General features: G+C 44.9%; 1 protein-coding gene across 7 annotated transcripts in view; it reads right to left on the minus strand.

Annotated features, from left to right (window-relative positions):
- Window positions 1-25,298, minus strand: part of MTUS2 (microtubule associated scaffold protein 2) — a 324,610-nt gene that overhangs the window by 5,929 nt on the left and 293,383 nt on the right. For all 7 annotated transcript variants that reach the window (XM_074859877.1, XM_074859879.1, XM_074859876.1 and 4 more), the window contains 6 exons: window positions 20,096-20,310; window positions 13,966-14,071; window positions 11,305-11,378; window positions 9,668-9,766; window positions 8,125-8,244; window positions 5,396-5,493 (listed from right to left, as the gene is read on the minus strand). In XM_074859877.1, the coding sequence (XP_074715978.1) occupies window positions 5,396-5,493; window positions 8,125-8,244; window positions 9,668-9,766; window positions 11,305-11,378; window positions 13,966-14,071; window positions 20,096-20,310 (712 nt within the window). The remainder of the gene's footprint in view (window positions 1-5,395; window positions 5,494-8,124; window positions 8,245-9,667; window positions 9,767-11,304; window positions 11,379-13,965; window positions 14,072-20,095; window positions 20,311-25,298) is intronic.

Below are 25,298 nucleotides of genomic sequence, written 5' to 3' on the forward strand. Positions count from 1 at the left end.
CTGTGCAACCTGTTCACTGGCGCAGAAGTTTCTACCTGGGAATGTGCCCATTAACCTCCATGGAGCCAAACCCATGCCTCAGATGCTGAGTCCAGAGCCCTGGGTCAGCACGCACTTGTGCTCCCTGCACATGTGACCCCTTGGCCAGGGCTTCTGTTCCTGCACCAAGAAGACAAGGGGCTTCAGAGATCAACCCAACGTAGTTTGCCCCAGCAGTGGCACCCCTGCAGATAACCAATAAGTGGCACAAAGTGCAGGTGGGGTCCTTAAATCCCACTTTCTCCCTGGCTCCAATGCCTGGCTCCAGCCACCTTTTCCCAGAGATGCTTGCAATGCTGCCTCATTTTTTTCCAGAGCAACACAACAGCTAAGAGCCGTCCCCAGATAGTCCTGGGTTTTCTGATTGAGGACGAAAATCCAAAGTCCCAACTGTGTGGACAGTTGTAACTCTCACCCTTGTTTTTCAACCCTGCCACCAAAGCTGTGCCATGAGTGAGAGAGCATTTGTGGAGTGGCAGACAAAGAGAAAAGAGCTGAGAGAGAGAGCACTTGCATCCCTGACTCTTCCAGTCAGCTGCTACTGCATACAAAGGGAAAGGAGCCTGCATTCTCCATGCTCCCCATTTTAGCTGATGTCCTGATGCAGGATGCAGCTCAGCTTTGAGGGCTTCCCTCTCCTCTGTATGGAGGCTATGGGTCCTTCTCCAGTTCCCTCCTAACAAACCCTCCGTTCCTGACTGCAACACCAGGGAAACTTCACCAGCAAGGACCAGAGAGGTGTTTTCCCCAGAATGCTCTATAACCTGATGGCTTTTTGGGAGGTGGGGTATGGAAATCTCCTATGGGCACCACAACCTCAGTGAGTCTGCTTTCATCTAACCAGGTGACTGGTTTTAAAAGAAATGGGGAAGTTCAGGCAGACCGTGGGACTTGACAGAGATGTGTTTTGAGCATGTGCTGGCAACACCACCATCCCTGAGGAAGCATGCAGGAACACCTGGCTTCTGCAAGCCCCATTACGCTTGGGCAGGAGCCAGGTTGTGATGTGATCAGCCTGGGGCAGCTCTGGGCATGTACCTAACCTGATTTACAGGCAACTTAGTATTTTATAGAAATGAACAGGGAGGCACCTAGCCTCCCCCATAGGTATTTCCAGGCTTCAGCAGCAGCCGGGTATGGATTTTGGATGCACACATGAAATTCTGCACACCACCTTTTCTGGGTATAGCCTGAAGTCCATAGCAGATGTCATGGACTGATGGTCCACTCCCACTCCCTGAAAGTTTTGAACCATGAAGCAGTGGCTAGCAGAGTCAAAGGATTAAAAGACACAAGTTGGCAGAAGTTTTCAGAAAGCTGCTTGCCTGGTAGAAGAGGAAAATCCTATTCACAGTCCCATTGGGGAACTAGCTGTGGCATGAGCTCATGGTCTAACAGGCATGAGAAAGTCCACATGGGAGCTCACCCTGAAGAAATAACTCCATAGGAAACCTCTTATTATGTATGGAATTACTTTTGCAGTGTCTAACAAGACAGGCCATAAAAATTATACACAAAGACCCACTACATCCTTTCCCAGCCAGCATCTGCTGAGAAAACAAAAAAGCACATGCCTTCCCTGCCTTTGTGTGTGACCGGCTGGTAAAGCTCATCTGGGTGTTGGGAACAGGCTAGTCACACCAGCACGGTGAAGGGGTCAGCTCCCTCCTCTACTAAAGGCACTGCTTGGACAGGAGGCAAGCCCACAGCCTATCAGCATGTGTCAGCCTCCTTTACATTGGAGGCTTAATGCTGCTTGCTGGAGGTACTGTAGAATGCACGGTATCAGTGTCCTCTGGAGTCTCTCATACAACAGACTTTGCGTCACTAATGCACACTGCAATTCGCTGGCAGAGGCAGGCTGTAAGTTATATGCATGATCTGCAGGCAAGTAGAGAGATGTTTGAGCAGAAACAAGCCTTTCAGCCAAGTGCCTGTGAACATGCCATGCGGCATGTGGACACGACTTCCAGAGAGACCTCCTTTGACACATGATGGAGAAAGGAGCTGCTACTTGTTGAGCTGCTTATTTAGCATCATGCACATTGTGCTGGGAATTTACACTGTGTCACCTGATGGATGCGACTGGACACAGGCAGAGCCAGTTTCATGCCACCTGGAGACAGAGGCAGCTTGCACAGCCAGCAGTGCTGGCATCCTTCAGCAAAGCCTCTGCCTTCAGCTCAGTGAACCTGTATCTGCCTCTGCTGCACCACGGGAAGGCAGATGGACAGATGTAGCATCGCTGCTTATACACAGATGCCCATTCAGCCCCTCCTCATCGTTCAGGCAGAAAAAGGAAGAGAGGCAATGTCAGAGCAAATGTGTTCTCACTATGTAAGTTGGTACCTTGAGATAAGTGTTCCAATCTTAGACCTAACCCATCTAGGGAAACCTTTATCCCCGGCACTGCAGACTTATGTTCAACATGTTCCTCTGCCAGCCTCCTGACAATTTAAGCAGCTGTAACAAATCACAGCCATAAAACCACAGAGGTCTGCAGGGGCACAATGACATGATAGGGATGCCGGGGGAAGGTGCTTGAGTTGTGCCTCTCCCAGAAGGCCCAGAGGTCAGTAGGTGCCTGGGCTATGCCAGTAGAGAGCAGACACCCTCCTGGTCATCTTCGTCTCTAGGGTGCTGGAAACTACCATTCCTCAAACATCCCCAGTCCAAAGGACCAAAAAAATGCTGGTTGATTGGGAGGGAGAATCCGAGGTGTTGGGAAATCAGATGGTTTATTCAAGTGCGTGGGGAAGTCCCAGCAGAGGCTCTGTGGAGCTCCTGTGTCCAATGATAGTGCATGATCTACCTGCAAAACTCTTCTCTCTTCCTTTGTACCTGCCCTTGGCTATGATTGGTAATATTTCTGTGGTGCACCCCTCAGCCCCCCAGGATGCCTCTGGGACCCCCCTCCCGGCCATGCTGCAAAGGCTGGCTTTGCTCTGGCTCCCATCCCTCCTGTTCCACTCCCTCCTCTCCCTGCTGCTGGGCTGCTGCAGCCGCATGGGCACCCAAACTGCAAATCAGCAGAAATAGCTCTAATCCATGCTGTTCCTCAGCAAGGGCAGCTCCCTGAGCTCATTCACGCTGCACTTCCCAGGCAGTGCCAGTACAACAGAAATGAGCAGTCGGGGTGACTACTGCTGCCAGGAAAACACACGTTCTAATAACTTTGACTTTAAAGCCCTGGCTGACACCATCCCTATAGCTGTCCCCCTAGCTGTCCCCAAACTGTTAGTGTTGACAATGACTGTCCTCTAAGTAGACTTTCCAGGCTGACCTCAAATTCAGAATTTCCCCCAAAAGATGTTCTTCGAAACCAGTACCTACATAGTTACAGGCAAGAAGCAAAGCGCTGCAGCCGGATGCTGGCAGGGAGTGGAGGGTGCCATTCGCCCAGCCAGAGACAGGTAGCTGCAATGCAGAGACACCAAGAACCAAACCAGGCACCCTGGCTGATGCCACAGGCATGGAGAGAGACTGCCACTTCCAGACCACAACTCATCCATCCAGCCCAAAAGCAGGCGTCTTAAACTGGTCTGGTGAGACAGACCTTAAAAATTTCTGGTTTTCCTCCCTGTTGGAAGTGTGGGAAATGCAGAACAGTGAAAAAACTGCAAAACACGCATTTCTTTAACACATGGTGCTCAGAACAAACACAGGACGGGATTTCTTTAACACATGGTGCTCAGAACAAACACAGGACGGGATGGAGATCCAGTGATTTGTGTCGCCATGGCACCAAGGAGGAATGCGAAGCGAGATGGAGGCCGTGTGGTCCCATTCTTCCACTTTTCTCAAGGAACATTTGACATGACTATGCAGATTTATCTCCTGCTCTTCCCCTTCTCTCAAGGACTGTTTTGCAGTACTCTGCAGACCTTATCCCTCATTCTTCCTCTTTTCCCACAAAAACAGTGCACAACTTGCACCAAGGAATGTGCTGTGTCGTTACTCAAGACACAATGGCTTGACCACAGTCCCACCCACTCACACATATATACTTGGATAAATACTACCCAAAGTTTGTATCTAACTCAGAGGGACAATAATCTGATACCAAATTGGAGGGACAGATTGACAGGTTTGTGCTCCTCGCGCCTCCCAGAAGGGATGCCTTTTGGCCCTTGGCTATGCTGAGTGATTACCTGGGAAATAAGTGTGTGTGATTGCAATCGGTTTTTTGTGTGTAGTGCTATAGAGCCAACCTGCAGTTTGTGCATTTATTGTAGGCAATCTCAAAGAATCTGTAGATGTTGCATAAGAACAAACCGTACTATTCATGAACCTGACTGCTTCTCTTGAATGCAACCAGACCTACAGCATATGGGCTGTTCATGCATCTGGTGTCAGGCCTATAGTTAAGGCCATAACTGGCATACCTATTAAGAGATAAGTCCAGCCGCCCCTAGCCCCTCTAAGCTCTGAGGACTGGCTAGAACGCAAGGGGATTCATCTCTTACCAAATTGATTCATTACCTTAAATGCAACACTCCCCAAGCACAGAAAGGCTGTAGACATCCACCTCACAGTGACATGTGTGTCACAGGTATTTACAATCAGATGAGAAGAAACACAATCCTCACTCCAATCTGAATGTTAGTACAAGAAATGCTGCCTTTTTAAAATATCTGCACGCAGGAGACAATTTTAAAAGGCTGAATCATTAATAAAGGAGACACTAGAAAGACAAAAACTAACATTAAATCGGAGATGAGATGCTGAAGCTTTAGAAGCTCAGCTAAAAATTAAATTGCATTTTAGCCCAATGGCATCATTTCAAGTTCAGCTCTAGCATCTCTCCCTGGTAACCCTTCTGCCTGGCTCCAGCTGCGGTTTCTTGCCTTAGAGCAGACTATAAACTGGGGCAGGGACTGTCCTACCCTTCTCTATTTCTATACCACCTCACACAAGGAGCCTTATCACCCTTGTCAAGCTGTGACAAAGGTGCAAACAAACAGTGCAGATGAAAAAAACCCACCAAAGGATGACCTGGCCTGGGTGACAGTGTCATCGTTAGGATGTCTCTCCTGAAATTGCCCCATTTCCCATCCTCGCTACCCACTGACTAATGGGTCTCAGGGCACTGACACTGAGACCAGAAGCCATTAGGCACTTTGCTCTCAGCAGCATGTCGAAATCATGGAAACGAACAGATATGTGATCTCTCTTATTTTACAATATGCAAACCCCGATATAAAAAGGTTTTTTTAACAAAACAAGCAGATCAGGACATCAATACACTTTCAGGAGGAAATAAGTTTTTCCCCTTCTGAAATAAGTGTCGGCCTTGGGCAGTTAAGATATGCAGTCTCCTTTCAAGCTCAGACAGATTGCAAATATAAGCACAAACCTTGTTATGACAGTATTTTGCTCAATCCTGGCTCTGAGTTCTTCGTTCTGCTGTTGCAGCATGGTGATTTTTTCTTCCAGCTTTAAATTTTTTTCAGCCTGCAATGAAAGAAGGTTTGTTAAGGCTGAAGAAAGCCCAACACCTGATCCAAGAGAATTTGGTTTTTGTCTTTATTTGTCCCTAGAGCAACTTCTAAAATTTGAGGGTAGATGGAGGTGGTCATCGTGACTGCAGCTGAGACTTAGAGGTCTGACTCACACCACATCACACTGGTGAAGTAAGTGAGGTCATCAGCAGAGCACTGAGCAGAGGCAGAGCTGAACTAGGCCTCACTTCTAACTGAGGAGGAGGAGGGTCTTAGTCTTGTCCAGCACAAGTAAAACATCTTCCTCAGTGGTGCCCCCACAACTTTTATCCCTCGGGAGCCAGCATTGTCAGCAGTTGTTCTTGGACAGGCAGCTGGTGGCCCAGCATGGAAAGGGCACTGCGGTGTAAGTCATCAGTCTAGTGATGAAGGAGGAGTGCAAGATGGTGTGATGTGCAACATCCAGCTCAACTAACCTCATAGAACATAAATGTCTGACATCCAACCTCTAGGATTATGATTCCCCAGTTATGGGAAGGAAAGATTTACCCACCAGGGCAGATTACGCCCAGTAGCAGCCTTAGACTGCTGCTGCATTCACATGAGGTGGGCTGCCCTTTGGAGACACTGCTCTGCACTGCTGACAGTGCTGGCTTAACTGACAGGATTAAACTAGACATTTAACTTTAAGCTACAATTAAGTGAAATGAATACTATCCCAAGCATAGGTAGCTTTTACTCAGGACAGTTCAAGGACAGAGTTTGAGGGTGTCAATAGCAGTATATTAAAACATCAGTGAGATGTTTATAGGCATGTACCACAGCCTCAGCTGCCCTGTTTTTCCCAAGTTTTGAATTTGACTTACTTTATCGCCTTAGTTCTTGGTTTTCCAGCAGTTTGAATTTTGCTGAATTCAACACTTTTGGAAGAAAACAAGATATCACAGGGTAACTTTATCTCTGTGTGAGCTCAGTTATTGAATTTCCCAACCTTTTATAAAGAAACAAAATACTGTGCACTGGAGTTAGCAATAACTCACACTTTATGGCGGAGGCATCAGTTTAGTGCAGTGTTTTCCAGTCTACACAGGTAACCATAAAGGATACTCCTGATTCTCAGATATTCTGGCCTATCCCAGTATATTTTGTTAGAGCAGAACAAGGGTTCTGGCCCAGTTTTGAAATGCTCTGAGACAGGAATCGCTGTCATGGGCACCCTCTCTATTTTCTCAGTAGTTTTAATAAGTAGTAGTTATGCCAACATGAAGCATGGGAGAAGACCTGTGCATTGCCTTCCCTCTCCACTGCAACCCTCACCCTATACCAGTCCTCTCCTGCCACCTTTATTTCCAGTCTCCCTTTCAGCAGACAAGGAGATGAGCCTGACCCTGTATCTGAAATGCCCTCCTGCTCCCTTATGAGGCACCCCATCTTTCAGAGCATTTGAAGATGCCTTGTAGAAGCTCTGGTACTTATAAAGGTAGATCTTTAAACAGAGAGCAGTTGTGCCTTTGCACCACAGTAGACCCAGTGTTTTACTGTGACAAAGGGCAGGAGCAGGACTGTGTGCTCATTTGTGGTTAATTAGCAAAAGCAGCTAAATGACCAGGAACTATGTAGGCTGTTGTTTGGGATTTTTTTTCAGTATAACACTACAGTGTATGTTTTCAGATGCTGGCTTAGCTCCAGGAGCAGTGTGTTGGAAGGAGCACAGTTAACAAGCCTCAGTTGTAGAGGCACTTTTCTCTACATCCACTTACTCAAGCATCTGCTCAGCAAAATAATAATCAGAGTTCTCAAATTTCCCTGTAAATGGAAACAAATCTTGCTGAATGCTGTGCTTGAACCAGCTGTCCTGGCTCCCAGCTGAGGTAGTGCCTCATCCTGTCACCAGACTATACATTCACTGTCACTGGAGGTTATGCCTTACAAAATTAATCCCCTTTCCAATAAAAAATGTAATTGATGGTGAATTTGGGAGCTCTTTGTGAGGGACCCCCACAAGCAAAGGATGACAAAACAGCATAGGCTGTAGAAAAGCATTACTTTAAGGTTAGAGAGACCTTTCCTAGTGTAAGCCTTGCTAGGGACTGCTTGCTGAATATTGCTTATTCATACTCATGGCTGGGAGCTTCCTAAATGCCTGCATGAGCAGCAGCAGACACACATGGCTCAATCGTCCTCCCCTGGCCCTCTCCAGCCCTAAATTGTTACCTGACTCCTGCAGGGGCATATAGTGCAGGCTGGCGTCCAAAATTAAGCCTTGGACTACCATAAATTTCCTCCTCCTCCATTCTTTCTACACCACTCACCTCACTGTCTAATGTAACAGGCTGAGCAGGTATTGCATGGAAAAGCAATACAGATCAACCGATGTGTGGGAGAAGTCAAGGGTATCATGGGTGAGTGAAGGGATGGGAAAAGATCCCAATTTCTGAGTGAAAACCTGAGACACAGTACAGTAGAAGCAGCTATGTAGGTTGACAGTGGAACAACACAATATATAGCCATTTATGAACCTCTTGGACTGTGTCTTGCCCCAACCTCATGTGCTTTCTCACCCCTTTTAAGTTCATCTGCTGTAACAAAACTTTTAATTTACTACCTCTGTGATATCTCCTCTTGAGGAAAAATGACAACTCACCTGTTTTTCTAGCTCCATAATCATCTTCTCCTGTTGGTGAATCTGATGGTTCTTCATTTCCAGAACATGTTTTAAGCTCTTCAGATCTTTTTCTAAGTGCAGATATGGAGCTTGTTCAATCTAGGAAGTATACCAGTGATTTAGATATCTGTCAGCCATAAATGCATCTTCAACCATAAGATAAAGGTTCCTCAATGCACCCAGTGGTTTATGAGTCTTAGTGATGTGAAAACCACCTGGACCTGGGCCTCCACAGCCCATCTGAACCCTGATATTCTCTCCTATACCATCCCTTTGGTTGGACAGCCAATAGTACCTTTCTTTTGACCAGCCTTGTGACTAGAAGGATGGGATGCCAGGTTGTTCAGCAACCTCATTCTTACTCATAGCTTGGGAATTGCATGAGGTGTTTTATGACTGTGCAGGGATTTTGACTTGGGAAAAGTATAAACATGCAACTGAGGAAACCGGACAAGGGGGCTAGAGGTGAAAATGACAGTGTTCTGCCTTGCCTGCACCACTGCATCACAGTGCCTGTTGACAAAGATCAGATCTGGTGGGAAGAAGTTCCTCCTCTGCTCAAGAACTTCAGATGTAGGGGATACTAGGGTTCAGCTCATGGGCAAAAGGTGTGCTCTGAATTATACTGATGAAATATTGTCGCTGACTTAAGCTGTTCTGGATTTTTCCCAGTGTAACTCACTCCAGTGAACCACCTGGTGGTACTTGGCATTAACATCACTGTGACACAGCAGAATTTGTCCTTTTATGTAAATTAAATACTGCAACAGAAGTGGAAAGGGACTGATGTTACCTGTTTCCCATGGCCAAGCCTGTTTCAGACATTTGCACTTGTTTCCTAAGGAGTTATCTCACCTAAAAACTCACTGAGCCCCTTGCTCATCCCACTATTTTCATTCTGTCCCCTTTGTCATGTTGATACAGCTGCCCATGGGGTTGTGCTGTGAACACACTGAAATGTCCCAAGTTAAAAGAAAACTCTTTTTGGATGGTCATTTCAGGGTTATTTCATTTCAGATAAATAATTGCAGTGTGTGTTCACTTACACACTGTAAATAAATAGCATGGCCCCAATAGACAGCAGTTGAATAAATACTTCATATGACAGGGCTGTCCCCTGCAAGTCCAGAAGAAAATGGGGGAATACAGAGGATATCAAACAAGTTGGTTCAGAAGACACAAAAAAGGAAACCTAAATGTGAAAAGACAAAAAGTAAAGAGAGGAAGAAGGGAAAGAAGAATATACAGCAGTAAGGACATAGTAGATGGGGTTAATGAAACGTTTTGGAAACAGAGCTACAAATGCAGAGTGAAAGACTAAAAAAAAATATGTAAAATCAGAAAATGATGGACCTAGGCTAAGATTTTTGACTCTTTCTCAGAGCTCAAGATTTGGGGGTTTGGTTTGAACCTGCACCCCTGTTCCTGGAGAAAGGATTCCACTGCTATCCACTGGATCGTGTGATGAGTCATACTTAGAAACACATATCTTGATGACTGTATAGTTATAGTTGCCATCTACCTTCAGTTGTTCCTCGGTGTTTTTCTTCAGAGCCTCTTCAAAGCGGTCTGCTTTGGCCTTAAGAGATTGGCTCTGGAAGGTGAGAGTGTCTATCTGGTCCTGGAGGGGAAGACACACCAATGAACACACCAAACATGTTATGACCCCTCTTACATTCATACAAGTCAGTCTGCACTGTGAAACCACCAGGGGAGCTGAACAAGGCTTACAGACCCCTGCAAGGTGGTATTTTTTACATAAGGCCACTTGAAAATACAGTGGGGTTTTTGATAAACCATTGCCTCAGGGAATCCTAAATCCCTGCAACACCTGCAGCTGGCTGACACTGGCTGGCACTAGTTCATGAAATGTTTCTAATGCTAAATGACCTCATCACTTTGGGCTGGATGAGAACAAGCATATCCTTCCATCAGAGAGCTGGCATTTATATCACGGGCATGAGAGTATTTGTGTGGTCCCTAGAGTCTGGATGAGGCAGTAGATACCCCATTCCTGCTTCTTTCACCTTTCTAGGCTTCTAACATGGTAACAAGCAATCATGAGTTAGTGGTGCGGACTTAAATGATCATCATTTCATCTCAGAGCTATACACAGGAATGTGTTATTTTAAGCAATCATATTTCTGTTGCCATCAAAGACATTCCTGTTACCTCTCTATATACAACATCTGTAAAAGCTACAGTTGCTGTGAAAGTGGTATGCTCATCTTTCATATATGTAATTTCTTGGCTGTAACATTACATCAGTGCTTATTGCAAAACTGCTGACATGCCTCAAACTGTCACAGCTGCATGAGGAAGACAGTGACAGTTGCTGTGTGCAGCAGTATGTTCTAGTCAGGGATTTTAAAAACTGCAATTCATCTCTGCCTAAGAAATCAAACAGAGCTTGCATTATTTGCTGTTGCATCTTGTTCACGCAAGATTTCTGAACTTAGCATGAATCACAGAGGCATGTTTCTGCCCTCCACTCCTTGGTATTTCTTCATCTAGGGAGTGAGAACAGCATGAAGTTATTAGAAGGATTGAAAAAGCCAAGACAATCTTGAGCTTGGTGTTAAATAGTGGGATGTGGGAGATGTGATGTGCAGGGCTGACCCTAGCCGGCCATAGCCTGGCTGCACAGCAGGGCTCATCCTTCATCAGGGACCGCATTGCCCTCTGGTGTGAATGGAGATGTGTCTACACTGCGAGACTGGCTCCCCCTCATTCAGGCAACAAGGAAGAGTTTAAAGCACAGGCACAGGGCCAGACAGAGAGACGTCAGCATTTCTGAACCCAGGGGGTGCCTGCTGGAGGGTACCATGTAGACAAGGTGATGCTCACAGCCATGACAGCTGCTGGAGCCCTTCCCACCATGCAGGCAAGAGCTCGACTTTGCTCCTTGTGCTGGGCCAGCAGCCAGCGGGGTCTCTTCTCTTTCAGATAGTATTTTGTTGAACCAACCAAGGGGGAGGAAGAAACCTGAGGGGGCACCTTTGCTGCTAAATCCTAGTTTGGACAGTCAGAGGACAAGAGGTACTGCAGCTGGTAAGAAGCAACAGCCTGGTGTGCTGACAGCTGGCAATGGGGCTGAGGCTGCCCTGACAATTGCTCCACGACATCATTACAGGGATGGGAAACAATGAAACTTCTAACCTGGAGTGACAGCCGCAGTTTTTCAAAATGGTCTTCTAATTGTGCCTTTTCCAGTTTGTGAGCAGTATTCAGTTCTGGGGAAGAATCACAGACATGACATTGCTAAACGAAGTCCAGCAAACCAGGGTTTGAGAGCACAGACATTGTGAGCCAAGTGCAATTTGGACTGCAGTTTTAAGGCATAGAAGTTGAGTAGGAAACTGGTAGTAATATACTCTGTGACCTTAGGTGAATTGTTTTGAGGATCTGTTTCTACGTGACCAGATTCTGATTTTTTGGAACTGCTCAGAATTCCCGACTCCAGGGGCTCTGATCTGGAAAGGGTCAGCTTGACAATGGGTCATTTACCAGTTCAGAGTGAGTATCCCCAAATCAAATATTTTCACATTAGATATATTTAAAAGCTTGGGTTGCAATTTCTTTGGGGAGATAGAGCAGGAGGACCAGCAACTCAGATGCAAAAGTGCAAAAGACAGTGCTTCTCCAGGAGCTGTGGCAGATGACCCGTGAGGTTTATTCTGTTAGTGAGACTGACAAAGCTCAAAGAAAAAAAAGTCCTCTATTTATATTACATGATTAAAGATTTCACTACCAGAAAACTCACCCTGGACTTAATAATAACCAAAAGTTTAATAATGAAAGTGGAATAAAGTTTAATCTCTAAACCAATGGCATAGAACAGTCACTCAGTACAGTAGTAACACCTATTTTTTTTAGTATACAGACACTCTGTTTTTTGTGTCGTTACCCCCAACCCCATGGGGTTCTGCCCTCTAACCGTTGCTCACTAGCCACAGTAACAGCTAATAAGACTAATGCTCCAGTGCCCTGTACAGCGCACTAGCCCGCAGCTGCTGCAGTGCCTTTTCCATACACAGGAGGGCATTTCATACCCGCACCAGTAGCAGGGAGCACAAACTTTGGCCACCAGGGCATTCATTAACCTACAACCAAGTTTTATCAATAGAAAATACCAACAAAAATGGACAGATAAGAATATTCTCAAGCAAGGACCAGCTTTTCTTAAAAAAAATTTATTTTCAAAACGGTATATGATGATTTAAAAATGGTATGCTAGGTACCATCTCTGCCTACAGGAGAGGGAAATAGACTGTTCTCAGCTCACATTATGCTCTGGAGTATGACTCTAATTGACACAGTGCAGAGCTAAGCAATATGGCTCAGTTTGGGGGAAGCTGTGGGAAAACCTACTAGAGCTACTTAAAAATTAGACTCTTATTTGTAAAGGCTTATGTGTAAAAAAAAATTAGACTCTTATTTGTAAAGGCTTATGTGTAAAAAAAAAAGAGAAATTGTACAAATAACTTAAATGTCAGCTAAAGCATGTACAAAGACATATATGTAACTACTAAACTGGTAGAGAAGAAACAGCTCTGTCTGCATCACCAAATCTTGTGGAAAAAACAACACAAAATAAAGATAACAGTGCTGAGGTACAGATTTGCACCAGTGTGTGGCTTTGGTCTGCTCTGTATGGCCAGACTTTTACTACTGAGAATTATGAGTCCTGTTTTAGAAGCATTGTAGGCATTTAAGCATATAAATTCAGAGATGCTGAATGACCTCGAGCCTCCTGAGCACCCAAGGATTCGGCCACAACAACCCCCAGCAGCGCTACAGGCTTGGGGAGGAGTGGCTGGAGAGCTGCCAGTCAGAGAGGGACCTGGGGGTGTTGATTGACAGCCGGCTGAACATGAGCCAGCAGTGTGCCCAGGTGGCCAAGAAGGCCAATGACATCCTGGCCTGTATCAGCAATAGCGTGGCCAGCAGGGACAGGGAAATGATTTTACCCCTGTACTCGGCACTGGTGAGGCCGCACCTCGATTACTGTGTTCAGTTTTGGGCCCCTCACTACAAAAAGGACATGGAATTACTCGAGCGTGTCCAGAGAAGGGCAACGAAGCTGGTGAAGGGTCTGGAGCACATGTCGTACGAGGAGCGGCTGAGGGAACTGGGGTTGTTTAGTCTGGAGAAGAGGAGGCTGAGGGGAGACCTCATCGCCCTCTACAACTCCCTGAAAGGAGGGTGCAGAGAGCTGGGGATGAGTCTCTTTAACCAGAGGTAATGGCCTCAAGTTGCTCCAGGGAAGGTTTAGACTAGATATTAGGAAGCATTTCTTTACAGAACGGGTTGTTGGGCATTGGAATGGGCTGCCCAGGGAGGTGGTGGAGTCCCCATCCCTGGGGGGTGTTTAAGAGTCGGGTTGACATAGCGCTGAGGTATATGGTGTAGTTGGGAACTGTCAGTGTTAGGTTAATGGTTGGACTAGATGTTCTTCAAGGTCTTTTCCAACCTTGATGATTCTGTGATTCTGTGATTAGGCTCTTGAGAAAAGTCGGTGTGTGAAGTGAGGTGGAATTTGGACTCTTTGTTCAGCGACCCATGAAGAAACACTTATCTTTGGCCCAAAGATGCCTCAGATAGGCTCAGGTCCAAGTTAGATGCTGTACACACTGCACACAGCTCTCCCTCATCCCTAGCAGCAACCTGGTGGTCCACCCCACATGAAAGCACTAGACCAACACAAATTTTCTGTATCATCTGCTCTGGAGGAAGAAAATCCAGGCTTATAATATCTCACTACAGTGCTAATTCCTGGTCTGTAATAGCTCTGTGGCCATTGGGTTGGTTTTTGCTTACCTTGAATCTTGCAGTCATTCTCATCCTGCAGTTCTGTAATGGCGATTATGTGGTTATTTTCCAACTGTAACATTGCAGCTTCGTGTACAGATGTGATATTTTCCTCCTGCTCCAACGACAATGAATGGAGACATGGACACATGATTAGATATGTTGTGTCACACTGACAAGCCACTGCTAGAGAACTCTGGTGAGCTGGAAGCAGTAAAGGGATCTACTGAGCATGACACTTCCAGCACCTGAGTCAGTTTTATTCATTATGAAACAGGCATGTTGATGCCTTGAGTGGTAGTGGGTAGTCACTACTCATAGTATTTTTGCTCTTTTAACTTAATGGTGATAAAAGAAAGCAAAAGGCCCAAAACCCCTTAAGCAAAGAAGCCATTTATGAAATGTTCAGAAATTTAAACATTCCATTAATCTAAATTATATTAATGACCTGACTCCCTCTGATAAACATGCACAGTTCTGAGCCATCCTGGTTTTTGTCTTCGTTGCACTTTGCTGCAGTGATTTTTATTGTCCGATCTTGAATTAACTTCCATGGAAAGTGCCTATGTATTATTCACAGTTGTAAAATATTTATTTCTAGAGAAACATTGAAATTATCAGTGGATATGTAAAATAAATTGCAATCTATCACACTTTTACTTGAAAAAGAGTATTCTACAAAGTCATCAATACCCAAATTCCTATGTCCTCTTGAATTATGTATTTTGAGTCCATGTCCAATAAACTGATGAAAGATAGGACAGCACCTTTTTCAGTGCAGACACAAGAGTTTTCAGGTTGGTGTGGAAGTAAGCAAGATGACAGTGAAGGCACAAAACTTTTCCCGATCTCATACTGAGACCAGAAAGAGGCTGCAAACTGCCCAGCAAACTGCACTCCACACCACACTGCACAGAGCCATCACGGGAGCAGGGGATGAGGTTGGGAGAGGGCTGTGGGCAGCCTGTGTTCCTGTGCACAGGCTGATGGATCTGGGACTCCTTCAGTACATTGTTTGTAACTAGACTTGGCTAAAAGCAAAGTGAGATCCCTAATGATGGTGTTTTGATATGCATCATTAAAGAAGGTACAGTGAGAAGTAGTGATCAGGGTTGAGTCAGTGGTCCAGAGCAGTTTCTGAATGCAATGCATTTATTTGCTTTTCTGGGTTTTATAATCACAGTGATCTTATTCCCTACATTTGACACATTATCTGTGATATCTGACAATGCAGAGGATCAAACTATTTTACTTTTACAATGAAACAGCTGTTCATTGCAAAGTGACTTGACTTTAAACAGCTTTTTTGCTCACTGTTATGTTAAATAATGGTAGAAAGTTACTGCAGCTGAGCATGTCTTGACTGGAATAAATGTTATTTCACTGCATTTAACTGTCAAACATATGTGTAGATTACCCAACAGAAGCAAAATTTCCAACCATATTGGAGAAAGCATGCTCTGAGAATGAAAGATAGGCATTTAACATGGATTTTAAAATTATCGAAACTCATTTTCATAATAATGTGGGGGACAACTCAGTGGTGAAGAACTGTTTGCAAAACAATGGGGACTCAGCCTGCTGTTATATTGCATGAAAGATCAGGGAAAGGGGGGCTAGATGATGCAATGGGTTATTAATGGGATAGAGACTATCCCTTGACTTTTCCCAGAGCACGATGTCCTTGTATACGATGTCTGCGTGCTGATACCTCATGAGCATTGTCATGTTCTTTACCTTGCCCTTGCGTGTCTTTATTCATACTCTAATTGCTTCTCAGCTGAGCAGCGCTTCATAGGAATGATTATGCTCAACTCCAACGCCTTCAGAAGGTGAAGGGGTCTCCTTTAGCTGCCACCATCCTTGGCAGGTTATTTATCTATAAAGCAAATTAAATATGCTCCAAATGGTCTGCAGGGATTTTTCTGTCTTCTGTGTGTTTCATATCCACATCCCAAATGACTCTTTTTAATCTTCCAGCGTGACCTTCTGTCTGCAGTTTTTCATAGCCAGTAGTCTACTTGGCACTGGGAAGCAGATCTCTTGGATGCTAATTCCAGCTTTGCCACTAACTTACTCTATAGGCTTGATCAACTCACTTAACCCATGTCATGGTTATTTCTGGCTATAAAAAGAAGCTCAGGTGGGATTTCTAAGGCTTAATAAGGTATAATCAAGAGGAGGCTCTAGTGGGAGAAGTTCAGTAAGTTCATGGACAAAACAGCTTGAGCTGGGCAGCTCAAGCAAGAAACACTGGCAAGCCAGGATTGCAGCCTTTACTTTGCAATTTTGCCCTTAGCTGCAAAAAGATATGAGAAATATTTGGATGCATTGGCACATATGACTGGTTTGTGAAGAGTTTGGCTGTCACACTCTGCTATGCTGAAAGAGCTGTCTCACCTCCTCAGAGACAGCTGAGCCTCCAAACCAGACAACTGTGTATCCAAAGAAACAACAGCTATCTGATACTAGACTAAACAGTGACTACAGCAAGACAGTGTGGAAAACTAAGTTGTGACTGATAACCATGAAAGTGGGATGACTAACATCCAATTTAGATGTGTGGATACAGAAATACATGCAGATCCATGGTTAAAAGGATTTTGCTATTGTTATTGCCTTAGTGAATGCGAGCTCAAATTCCCCCATGCAGATGGACAACTCAAGGACAAGGCTTTTCTCATGTCCAGTGTAAGAGCTCTTTAGCTCATGGGTTAGGTGCCTCTGCTCTAACGCCAGTTGGGACCAGAGCCAGCTCAGCAGCATTAGAGTTGAACAACTCCAGTTCCTCAAGCAGGCTTGCTCATTTTGGCATGCTCTGAGCCAGTCACTTCTCCTCTTACTCCAAGCAGGGGAAGGAAGAACCAGAGGATTACAAGCCCTTTGGGTCAGCAGCTGTTAGGGAGCCTTATTCCTCATGCACCTTGGTTCCTAGACTAACAAAGTTCTTCTTTTCCTTGGTCAAGAAACACTGCTGGTGACCTGGCCTGTCAGCCTCCTCTGATCCAAGAGCACTCGACACAGTATGGGTGTATGGTGGAGTAGGAATTCAAAGGGAAAACCTGCTAAAACTCATCATGAGATGCTAACAGAACCACAGATTGAAAAGATGGTCTTAAACTCTGGGATCGTAGAATCATAGAATTGTTTAGGTTGGAAAAGACCCTTAACATCATTGAGGCCAACCATTAACTTAACACTGCCAAGTCTACCACTAAACCATGTCCCTAAGCACCATGTCTACACATCTTTTAAATACTTCTGGGATGGTTACTCAACCACTTCCCTGGGCAGCCTGTTCCAATGCTTGACAACCCTTTCAGTGACGAAATTTTCCTAATATCCAATCTAAACCTCCCCTGGTGCAACTTGAGGCCATTTCCTCTCAGCCTATCACTTGTTACCTGGGAAAAGAGATGGACACCCTAGTATCAGGGTATTGATACTACTATCTGATACTAGGGTCACCGCAGCACTTTCAAAGCAGTGGAGAGAAATGTTTGTTATCTTCAGTAATTCAGGGAACAAAGAGCTCTGGAGAAAACCAAAGGGCTGGAGGGAAGAGAACTATTTGCCCCACAAAGGGAAAGATGTGTTTCCATTGCTTCTGTGTGGTGATGAATAGAATCACAATAGATGAGAACATGAGAAAAGTAAGTGTACTTCTAGTCGAGTCCTGTATCACCCTTTGTTGCACTGATCAGCTTGAGGGGAAAAAAACCACTATCTGTTCTTGTGGTCCTGGGAGCCTACAGAAACACTTCAAGGAGTAGCAGAGATAAGCCATAAACTATCATCTCAGCAAAAAATTAACTCATGGAACAAATTCCTTCACAAATGCTAATGCCTGGTGATCAAGGAGAGGCAAGGCTTGCAGCTAGAGCTAACATCTTCTACTAAGCAAACTGACACACTGACACAGTGAAAGGAAAGGTTTTTGGGAACACCACCCCTCCTTCATATCAGAAAGCAAGTCAGAAAATTTAAGGAGCATTGCAAGAAAACCATCTTGCATAAACTGAAATGAGAACCAGAAGACATGGCTCAGCACAGCTTCTAAGCATTTACAGAGAAAGATTTTGAAAAATCTGGTTTAGAACACAAAAACCTACTTGACAGCACCTTCTAATGCACCTTTGAAAATCAATGCGCTAACAGAAAATGTAGTTTGTCTGGGACAAAACAGCCCAGTCACATAAAGCCTCTGTGTGGCATGTTAGAAGCCTGCAAATCAGTAACAAGTAGCAGTCACAGCAATTAAAATAGGTAAAATCTAGCGAGAGTGTTTCAACACTCCTCCCCCTGCCAAAGAATCAAACCAAAATGCACAGTGGTACCCAAGGGCATCGGACAGTCTCGGGCACAGGCTGGGATGCCGTGTGTCTGTCCGGCATGGCTGTCTGACCCACGTGCAGTGAGGACCATGCTGCACCCAGCTCCAGCATACCATTGGTGTTACACAATAAATCTAACACTGGGCAGCTATGACATGAGTGACATAAAATTGTCACTATCTCGGTTTGTATTTGCACTCTCATCCCAGGAGTGTTTTACAGTACATCAAGTACAGGCAGTAAATGGCATAATTTCCCTTTTTACAAATAGTTGACCTTAAAGACAGTGGTCTTTGCTGTGTTGTGTTGGTGCTCTCTTTCCTCTCCCATGAGCTCAGTGCAGGCTAGCCCCTTTCCTGGGCTTCTGGAGGTGCTTCAGCTATGGCTGCACAGTGCTGCACCAGCCTTTACCTATTAAATGCTCTAAATCACCTCGGGCACAGGCTCTGCTGATGGGACTAGTTTGCTTCTGAGCCCACAGCTAGTGCTGTCATCATTCTTGGGAACCACGTGAGGCATGTTTGTGATCTGTGCCCCACTGCAGTGCCTGCTGTCAGCCCGCTCGCCAGGCAGGAGCAGCAGGGAGCAGCAGCACTGGAGCCTCGGTCACAGGCTCATGCTTCAGGCAGCAGCCTCAAAAAGCATGCTGGAGATACTCTGAGATACAGAGCATGCAGACATAAAACCCTCTCCTTGACCTTTGGTCACATCCATCCATCTCACAGACCACATCTGCACTGCACTGTTGCTGCCAATTTACATTGCCTCAGAGAGTGAAAAATTTACTCTCCCCCACCTCCAGCTGCCCTGGGCATTGGCAAAATCTCCGTGTTGGAGAGAATGATGCTGGCAAACAGGGGGTCTGTTGTCTGGGCTCACATTTCGCAGACGACTGGCCCTTGCGCTGCATCAGATACCTGGGTGGCATACCCATGGCAGCGGGGCTGCGGCATGTCAATGCCTGATGGCACAGATTGCAGAATGCACCTGAGTGTGGCAGATACTCATGTGAGAAAAGCCCTTAGGAACTGTGGTGCTAGGCAATGGGTATGAGTTGTAGCTGGAAAAATCAGAACTGCATCTGCTGCTCACTGAATGCAAAATGACAAAAGGCCAGGTAAAGGCATTATTGCAATAATCCAGAGCAGGATGTTCTGCCACCATGTGAGAGGTACCTATAGGCGAACTACAGTGTTTATTCACTCCTGCTGTTACAAGTAAGACTAAAGTAGCTGCATGCGAAAGTATTCCTACCTACATATAGAAAGCAAAGCAGAGAGAAACACTTGGGATGTAAAATCTAAGAGATTAGACTGAACGGTGGAGCAGAAATCAGGGAACCCAGAGTGTATCACCTGCTTGATGTTTAGGCTACATGTTGCACGGGCCCTATTGCTTCACTGTACCACCCTTTTACTAGCATTGCAAATAACGATGGGCAAGGCTCTGCTGGCCTTACCTGTGTTGAGCAGATTCTTGTTCAACCCTTGCTTTCATATAAATTGACTACAATAGGTGGGTTGGGGAGCAAGTATACATGGGGAGCAGAGCTAGTCTTAATATTTGTTTAGTAAAACATCTGGAAGCATGTGAAGACAAGACATGGCAATGTAATGTACTACTGTGTAGAAATACCAATAGGGATAACAGGGAAGAAAACCAGAAAAGATAGTCAGGAATATATTTTTTCTGGTCCTCAGTTTGTTACCAGTGACTTCATGTTGGAGTGTTCAACATATTTCATTACCTGAACCCACTCAGTACTGGTACGGTCTACTCTTCAAAGGGGAGAGGCAGAGACTGACCTGTTCCTGATGCTGCAGTTTGACTTGCTCTAGGTGCAGCCTGTGTTGCTCCTCCAGGCTCTCCCTCTTGGTGTCGTACTCCTCCTGCAACCTCTGCTCCAGCGCCTGCAGCTCCTCCTGCTGCTGTCTGTGACGCTGCTTCACCTCTTCCTCAAAGCGCCTCTCCAGCTTTTCCTTCTCATTCTGTAGTTTCTTCCATTTTGCTGTGTTGAGGGCTGTGGAGACAAAACCACACAGTCAGGCTCTGAACTACTTAGGAACAAACGGTGGCATCGGATCTGTTTATATAGCACTGAACACAGTGGTTTTCACCGACTCTGGGGCTCCCATGAATCTCAGCCATCAACAAGCTCTTGCTGTCTTCTGTCCCTCTGTCCTGCTCTCACACACACACATGCATTTTTTTAAATAGAGGCACTAGCACAGTATGCAAAAGCCCATGCAAAACTGGGATCTGATTAATATAATAAAAATAATAGTAATAAATAATAATAACAACAGCAACAACAATAATAGCAGGGAACTCCATGGACCTGCAGGGTGACTGGATGTCCCCTCCTGGCCAGCACAAATCGAGGCTTTGGGACTGTTACTTTGCCTTAGATATAAGAAACAACATGTGAGACATCACTTGACATAAAGCCTTTCAACTAGGATACAAGATTTTTCTTACCTCCTTCTCTCAAGCCACAGTCTTGGCTAAGTCCCCACTTCCAGTGATTTGCCAGAAAGGCAGAAGCTGCCTGGGCCCCCAAGGCACATTCTGTACACATGTTATGCAGGAGTGTGATTGACCACTTGACCAGGAGAAGGAGATGCATCTCATACGTCCTATTTTCTAGCTGTTAGAAGCTGCTCACCCTATAAACCTGTCTTTTGCACCAGCTCTACTGAGGACCTCTTGAATGCATTAATGCACATTTGCTTAAAATATTTTTATATTCAAACCACTATCCTGTGCTTCATGAAGTAAGAGTGCAAATGAAAGGCTGGTACTGAAGGCAAGCAGAAAACAAGAAATTTTTACTCTTGTGAACTAACCCAGTGACCACGTCTCCAAATTCACAACCATGTCTACAACTAGATCCAGGAGGTGCAACTCCAGCAGTTCCATCAAGTCAAGCATATTGAGTCTATTTCCCCATTTGGTTCCTCACCTATATTGCTCCCTGTGTCCCAGGACAGCAGTCATGAACACTGTGTCCTCAGCCTTTTACTTTGCTAAAGAATGGTTGCAACCAATCCAGATATTGAAGATCCCATGCTAGTTGACAAGGTCAGCCAGACTACATCTAGAGAGCAAGTTTGCTCACTTGCAAAAATCTAACAGGTAAGAAGTGATTAAAATCATCATGACCATAACATTCAGAACAACATTAGAGAAGAAGGGATGTGTTTTTAATGGCACTGCTAGACTTTCTTTCTTATTTAGACTCATAGCTGGTTTAGAAAAATGATCACCTTTTGAAGATACTATCTGTATTAGCCACTCATCCTTCCTTTGCCTTTCAAAATGCAAGGGCCATGCACATACCTGTATGGTAAATCAATGAACTGGAAGCAGCTGTCTCCCTGGGTAGACAACTTCTGAATGTTTCAAAAACATTTATCTTATGACCGTATATTTGCTCAATATCTGTGTTTTCCTGTCTCTTTCTACTGTGGTATCAGATCGTGCTCACTTTTTTTTGCGATAGAAACAATTTGTCAAAGTTACCTACTGCTGTGACCACAGCTCCTGTTAGGTGAACCCATGAAAGGTAGTTTGGGCAGTAAGCTAACTGTCCCCTTCCCCACATAGCTATTTTTCACCCTGTTTAGAGCTCTGCTTCCACACTTACTGGACATCAATATCCAGACTCGCTTATTATGTCCAGACAGATATCGCTACTGGGGTCCTGTTCTGATCCTGATGTTTTCTGGAGCACTAAGAGGGATTCTGTGTCCCTTTCAAGCTCTCTGCTCCTTACAGAAAGAAATAAAATGAGCCTGAACCAGTGAGATTAGTACCACAGCAGTGGCACATAGAAATCTTTCCCACCTACCTCATACTCAAAATGGAACAGCGCAATTTATATGGTCATTAGCTGAAATGTCTTGTCTCCTGGTGGTTTGGATTATAACTCTAAACCCTCTCTCTTGCTTTTTGATTTTTTAATTTTTTTCAGCATGCAAAGCAATCCCAGAGCTGGAGGACAAGAGGTAATGCTTGCAGCTCTGCATTCAGTAGAATCCAAACTTACTCAAGCTTTAAATTGGAGCTGTAATGAACACCATCTCTCTCCAGCCTCTCTAATGAGATTACCCAGCACACAGGGAGGGCTGGGCAATGAAATGACATGTTCTAACCAAAAGAAAGTCCATCTGAAACACTTTCTGTAACCTGAAGCTCGAAGGTACTTGCATCTTGCAGATCAAACCCTGATGCAGGTGCAAAATGGAGGGAAGAGGAAAGCAGGGAAAGAGTGTCTGCATGGCACGTTCCCCACATATCTAAAAATGCTATTGCAGAAAATGATGCCATTGCCCAGGAAATTTGCCCTATACTGAATATCTCTAATAAGAAGGAGTAATCCCTACCACAGTCTCTCAGACCAAGACAAATGAAGCCAAGGACTGAGTGGGGAGGAAAGACTGAATCAGCTATTGGCTGCTATCAAGAAGAGTTACATCCTGGTTTTCTTCTTCCTTCTCTTCAATTTCAAGAGTATTTCAATTCCTGCTTACAGGCTGGAAAGGACTTTGACATAACATGGCACTTCCCAGGATGACAGCATGCTGGGTTAAACGAAAGCAGCTGCCATTGCTTCCCTATTCCTCGAGCACTGAGTGGCTTTTACAGCGCGCAACAGAGGAGTAAAACCCATTTCAGGCTGGGCTGGGAGGGTGAGGGAAAGGGAGTTGTCACTAATGGACTGATCCTCCCACACAAACCCAGCCTGAGCCGCAGCCCAGCCTGCCCAGCCCTGGCACTTTGCATTTGGGGTGTAACTCCCGTGGGAAGCAGGGAGCTGGCATCATGTGGCCTTGCACAGGGACCATCTGCTTGTGACATGAGAAATGGGCTCTTCACCATGCAGACTCTGTTCTTCGTCCTGACCCTTGGCCTGATTCACAGACAAATCACAGCCACTCACTCAGGTTAAGGGTCCTCTGACTGGGAGGCATATCCAGAAGGAGGTGGCACACAGGCTTTGGCTTTCAAACTCTCGTGAACACAGACAATACAAATTTTAAACTTGACATCTGATCGTCTTCCATTCATCTAGATTTTTATGCGTCTCTGTATGTCCTCTCAACTGACTTCACATGTCATTTGTCTGACAGCAAAGGAGCAGGTAATTCTGACATTTAATTTCCATTAGTTTGAAGGGAAACAGCTGGTGTTCAAAACCTCTTTATTCCAGGAATCTCAGTGTTGCAGCTGAAAACTGCTTATATTTATAACTTATAAAGATGGGTGTCTTGTGTGTAGAATGACTAGCCTTGGCATTTCTAGAAAAATACATGAGCAAATCTTAATGTGCAAAATAAGAAGTCCCTCAGCATTTACAAAGACCGTATTCCTCCTCAGGGCTGGAAAGGGAGGAGTGCTTTCCTATTTCATTGCATGCTGGTTTCAGAAGAGGTGCGATACTTCACAGCAGTGCTGGGGGTAAAGGTGGACAGTGTTATCCGAATTTAAATATTTTGCCTGGCTCCAGAAGGGTGCAGGTCTCCTTAGGCTGTTTTATACATCACTGCTATTGCTTCAGCACTGTTTTTTTATTTACCAAAAGAGATTCCCTTAAAAACATATTCTGACTTTTCTGAACAGTGGATTATATCTTGCTATTACATTGCTTTGTATAGCAGAATCCTGCAGAATCTGTTGAAGTTAACAAAGACTGTGTGCTCTCCAAACCAAGCACATTCAGCACCTAAATCATAATTCTGAATTAGAGCTATTGCCTAAACAACTAAATGTTGGACACACTGCCTGTATCAACTCTGGCTAATCCAGCCTTGTTTTACTGATTCATCCAGGCATTTGCATCAGTGAGTCTGACATGGTGAATTTACACATGAGAAATCAGGAATTTCTGACCAACATCCATGCTGTTTAACTGGACTGATTATTTTTAAAGAAATGAAAGACCACTTATCAAAGTGTCTGAGACAGGTCAGAACTACAACTTGGCTGAAGTCAAAATAACATGCTCTGTAGGTTTTTCCTAAATTTCTTCATAGAATCACCTATGATTGCTGTTGTCAAACAAATGATTGTTTCATTCTTTATTTGCAGAATATGTACAAAAATGTACAACATACAGATTCATCTGACAGTGAGATCAAAATAACCCTTCTATAGCGCAGATGGGCTGCATGTCTCCAGTAGCACCCAATGCTCCAGCTTGCACTGCTTTAGAGACAGCAAAGAATTGCGTTGACAAGAACCACTTTCATGTAGACGGCATTAGCCATTTCACCTTGTCCACAGATTTAAACCACAAAATTTAATTATATAATTTTTCTTCCAAAGGAAAACAGACTGTCCAGCAATTTTTGACTTACACTAAAACCATAAACATTCACCTTCCCTATGTATGGATACATACCAGGATTTGTACTGCTGATGAATCAGCATCCTGCTGGAGTGCAATACCTGCACATGTTCATCTTTTTGTCCATCCCTACTGGGAGTCCTACCTAGGCATGATGCATCTCAGGGTTGCATGAAGAGGATTACGTCCAACAAGCAGGACAGATCACCAGCCACCCCTGTCACTCCTAAATAGCCTCTGCTCAGCATCTCCCTGTCTCTCAGAGCGGTGGCTTGCTCAGAAAGAGGTGGCCTGTGATAGGTCCTCTCCAGTACATGTGCCACAGGACCACTGAGGAAAGGACTATCTCACACCATCTTTCCCTTCTCTGAGAAATACATGTTTACGGCTAATCTCCCTTCTGAAGCAGTACAGCTCAGCTGAGACCTCAGACTGCTTTTCTGGAGTATTTGGGGTTCTTACCAAAACTGTCTCCATGTACTCCATCAGGACTCAGTTTTGTGCAGAGAAGGTGTCTATTGCTGCATGCACAAGAGCAATGGCAAGGGCAGGCAGTGCAGTGATCTCCTGTTACTGAACATGCTGCTCTGTGAGCCCCAAACAGGCACTCAGTTACATCTCCAGCAAAACCACCAGTGATTTGTATTCACTTCAGCTGT

This window comes from Strix uralensis, chromosome 2 (assembly GCF_047716275.1).
Source record: "Strix uralensis isolate ZFMK-TIS-50842 chromosome 2, bStrUra1, whole genome shotgun sequence".
Taxonomy (NCBI): Eukaryota; Metazoa; Chordata; class Aves; order Strigiformes; family Strigidae; genus Strix; species Strix uralensis.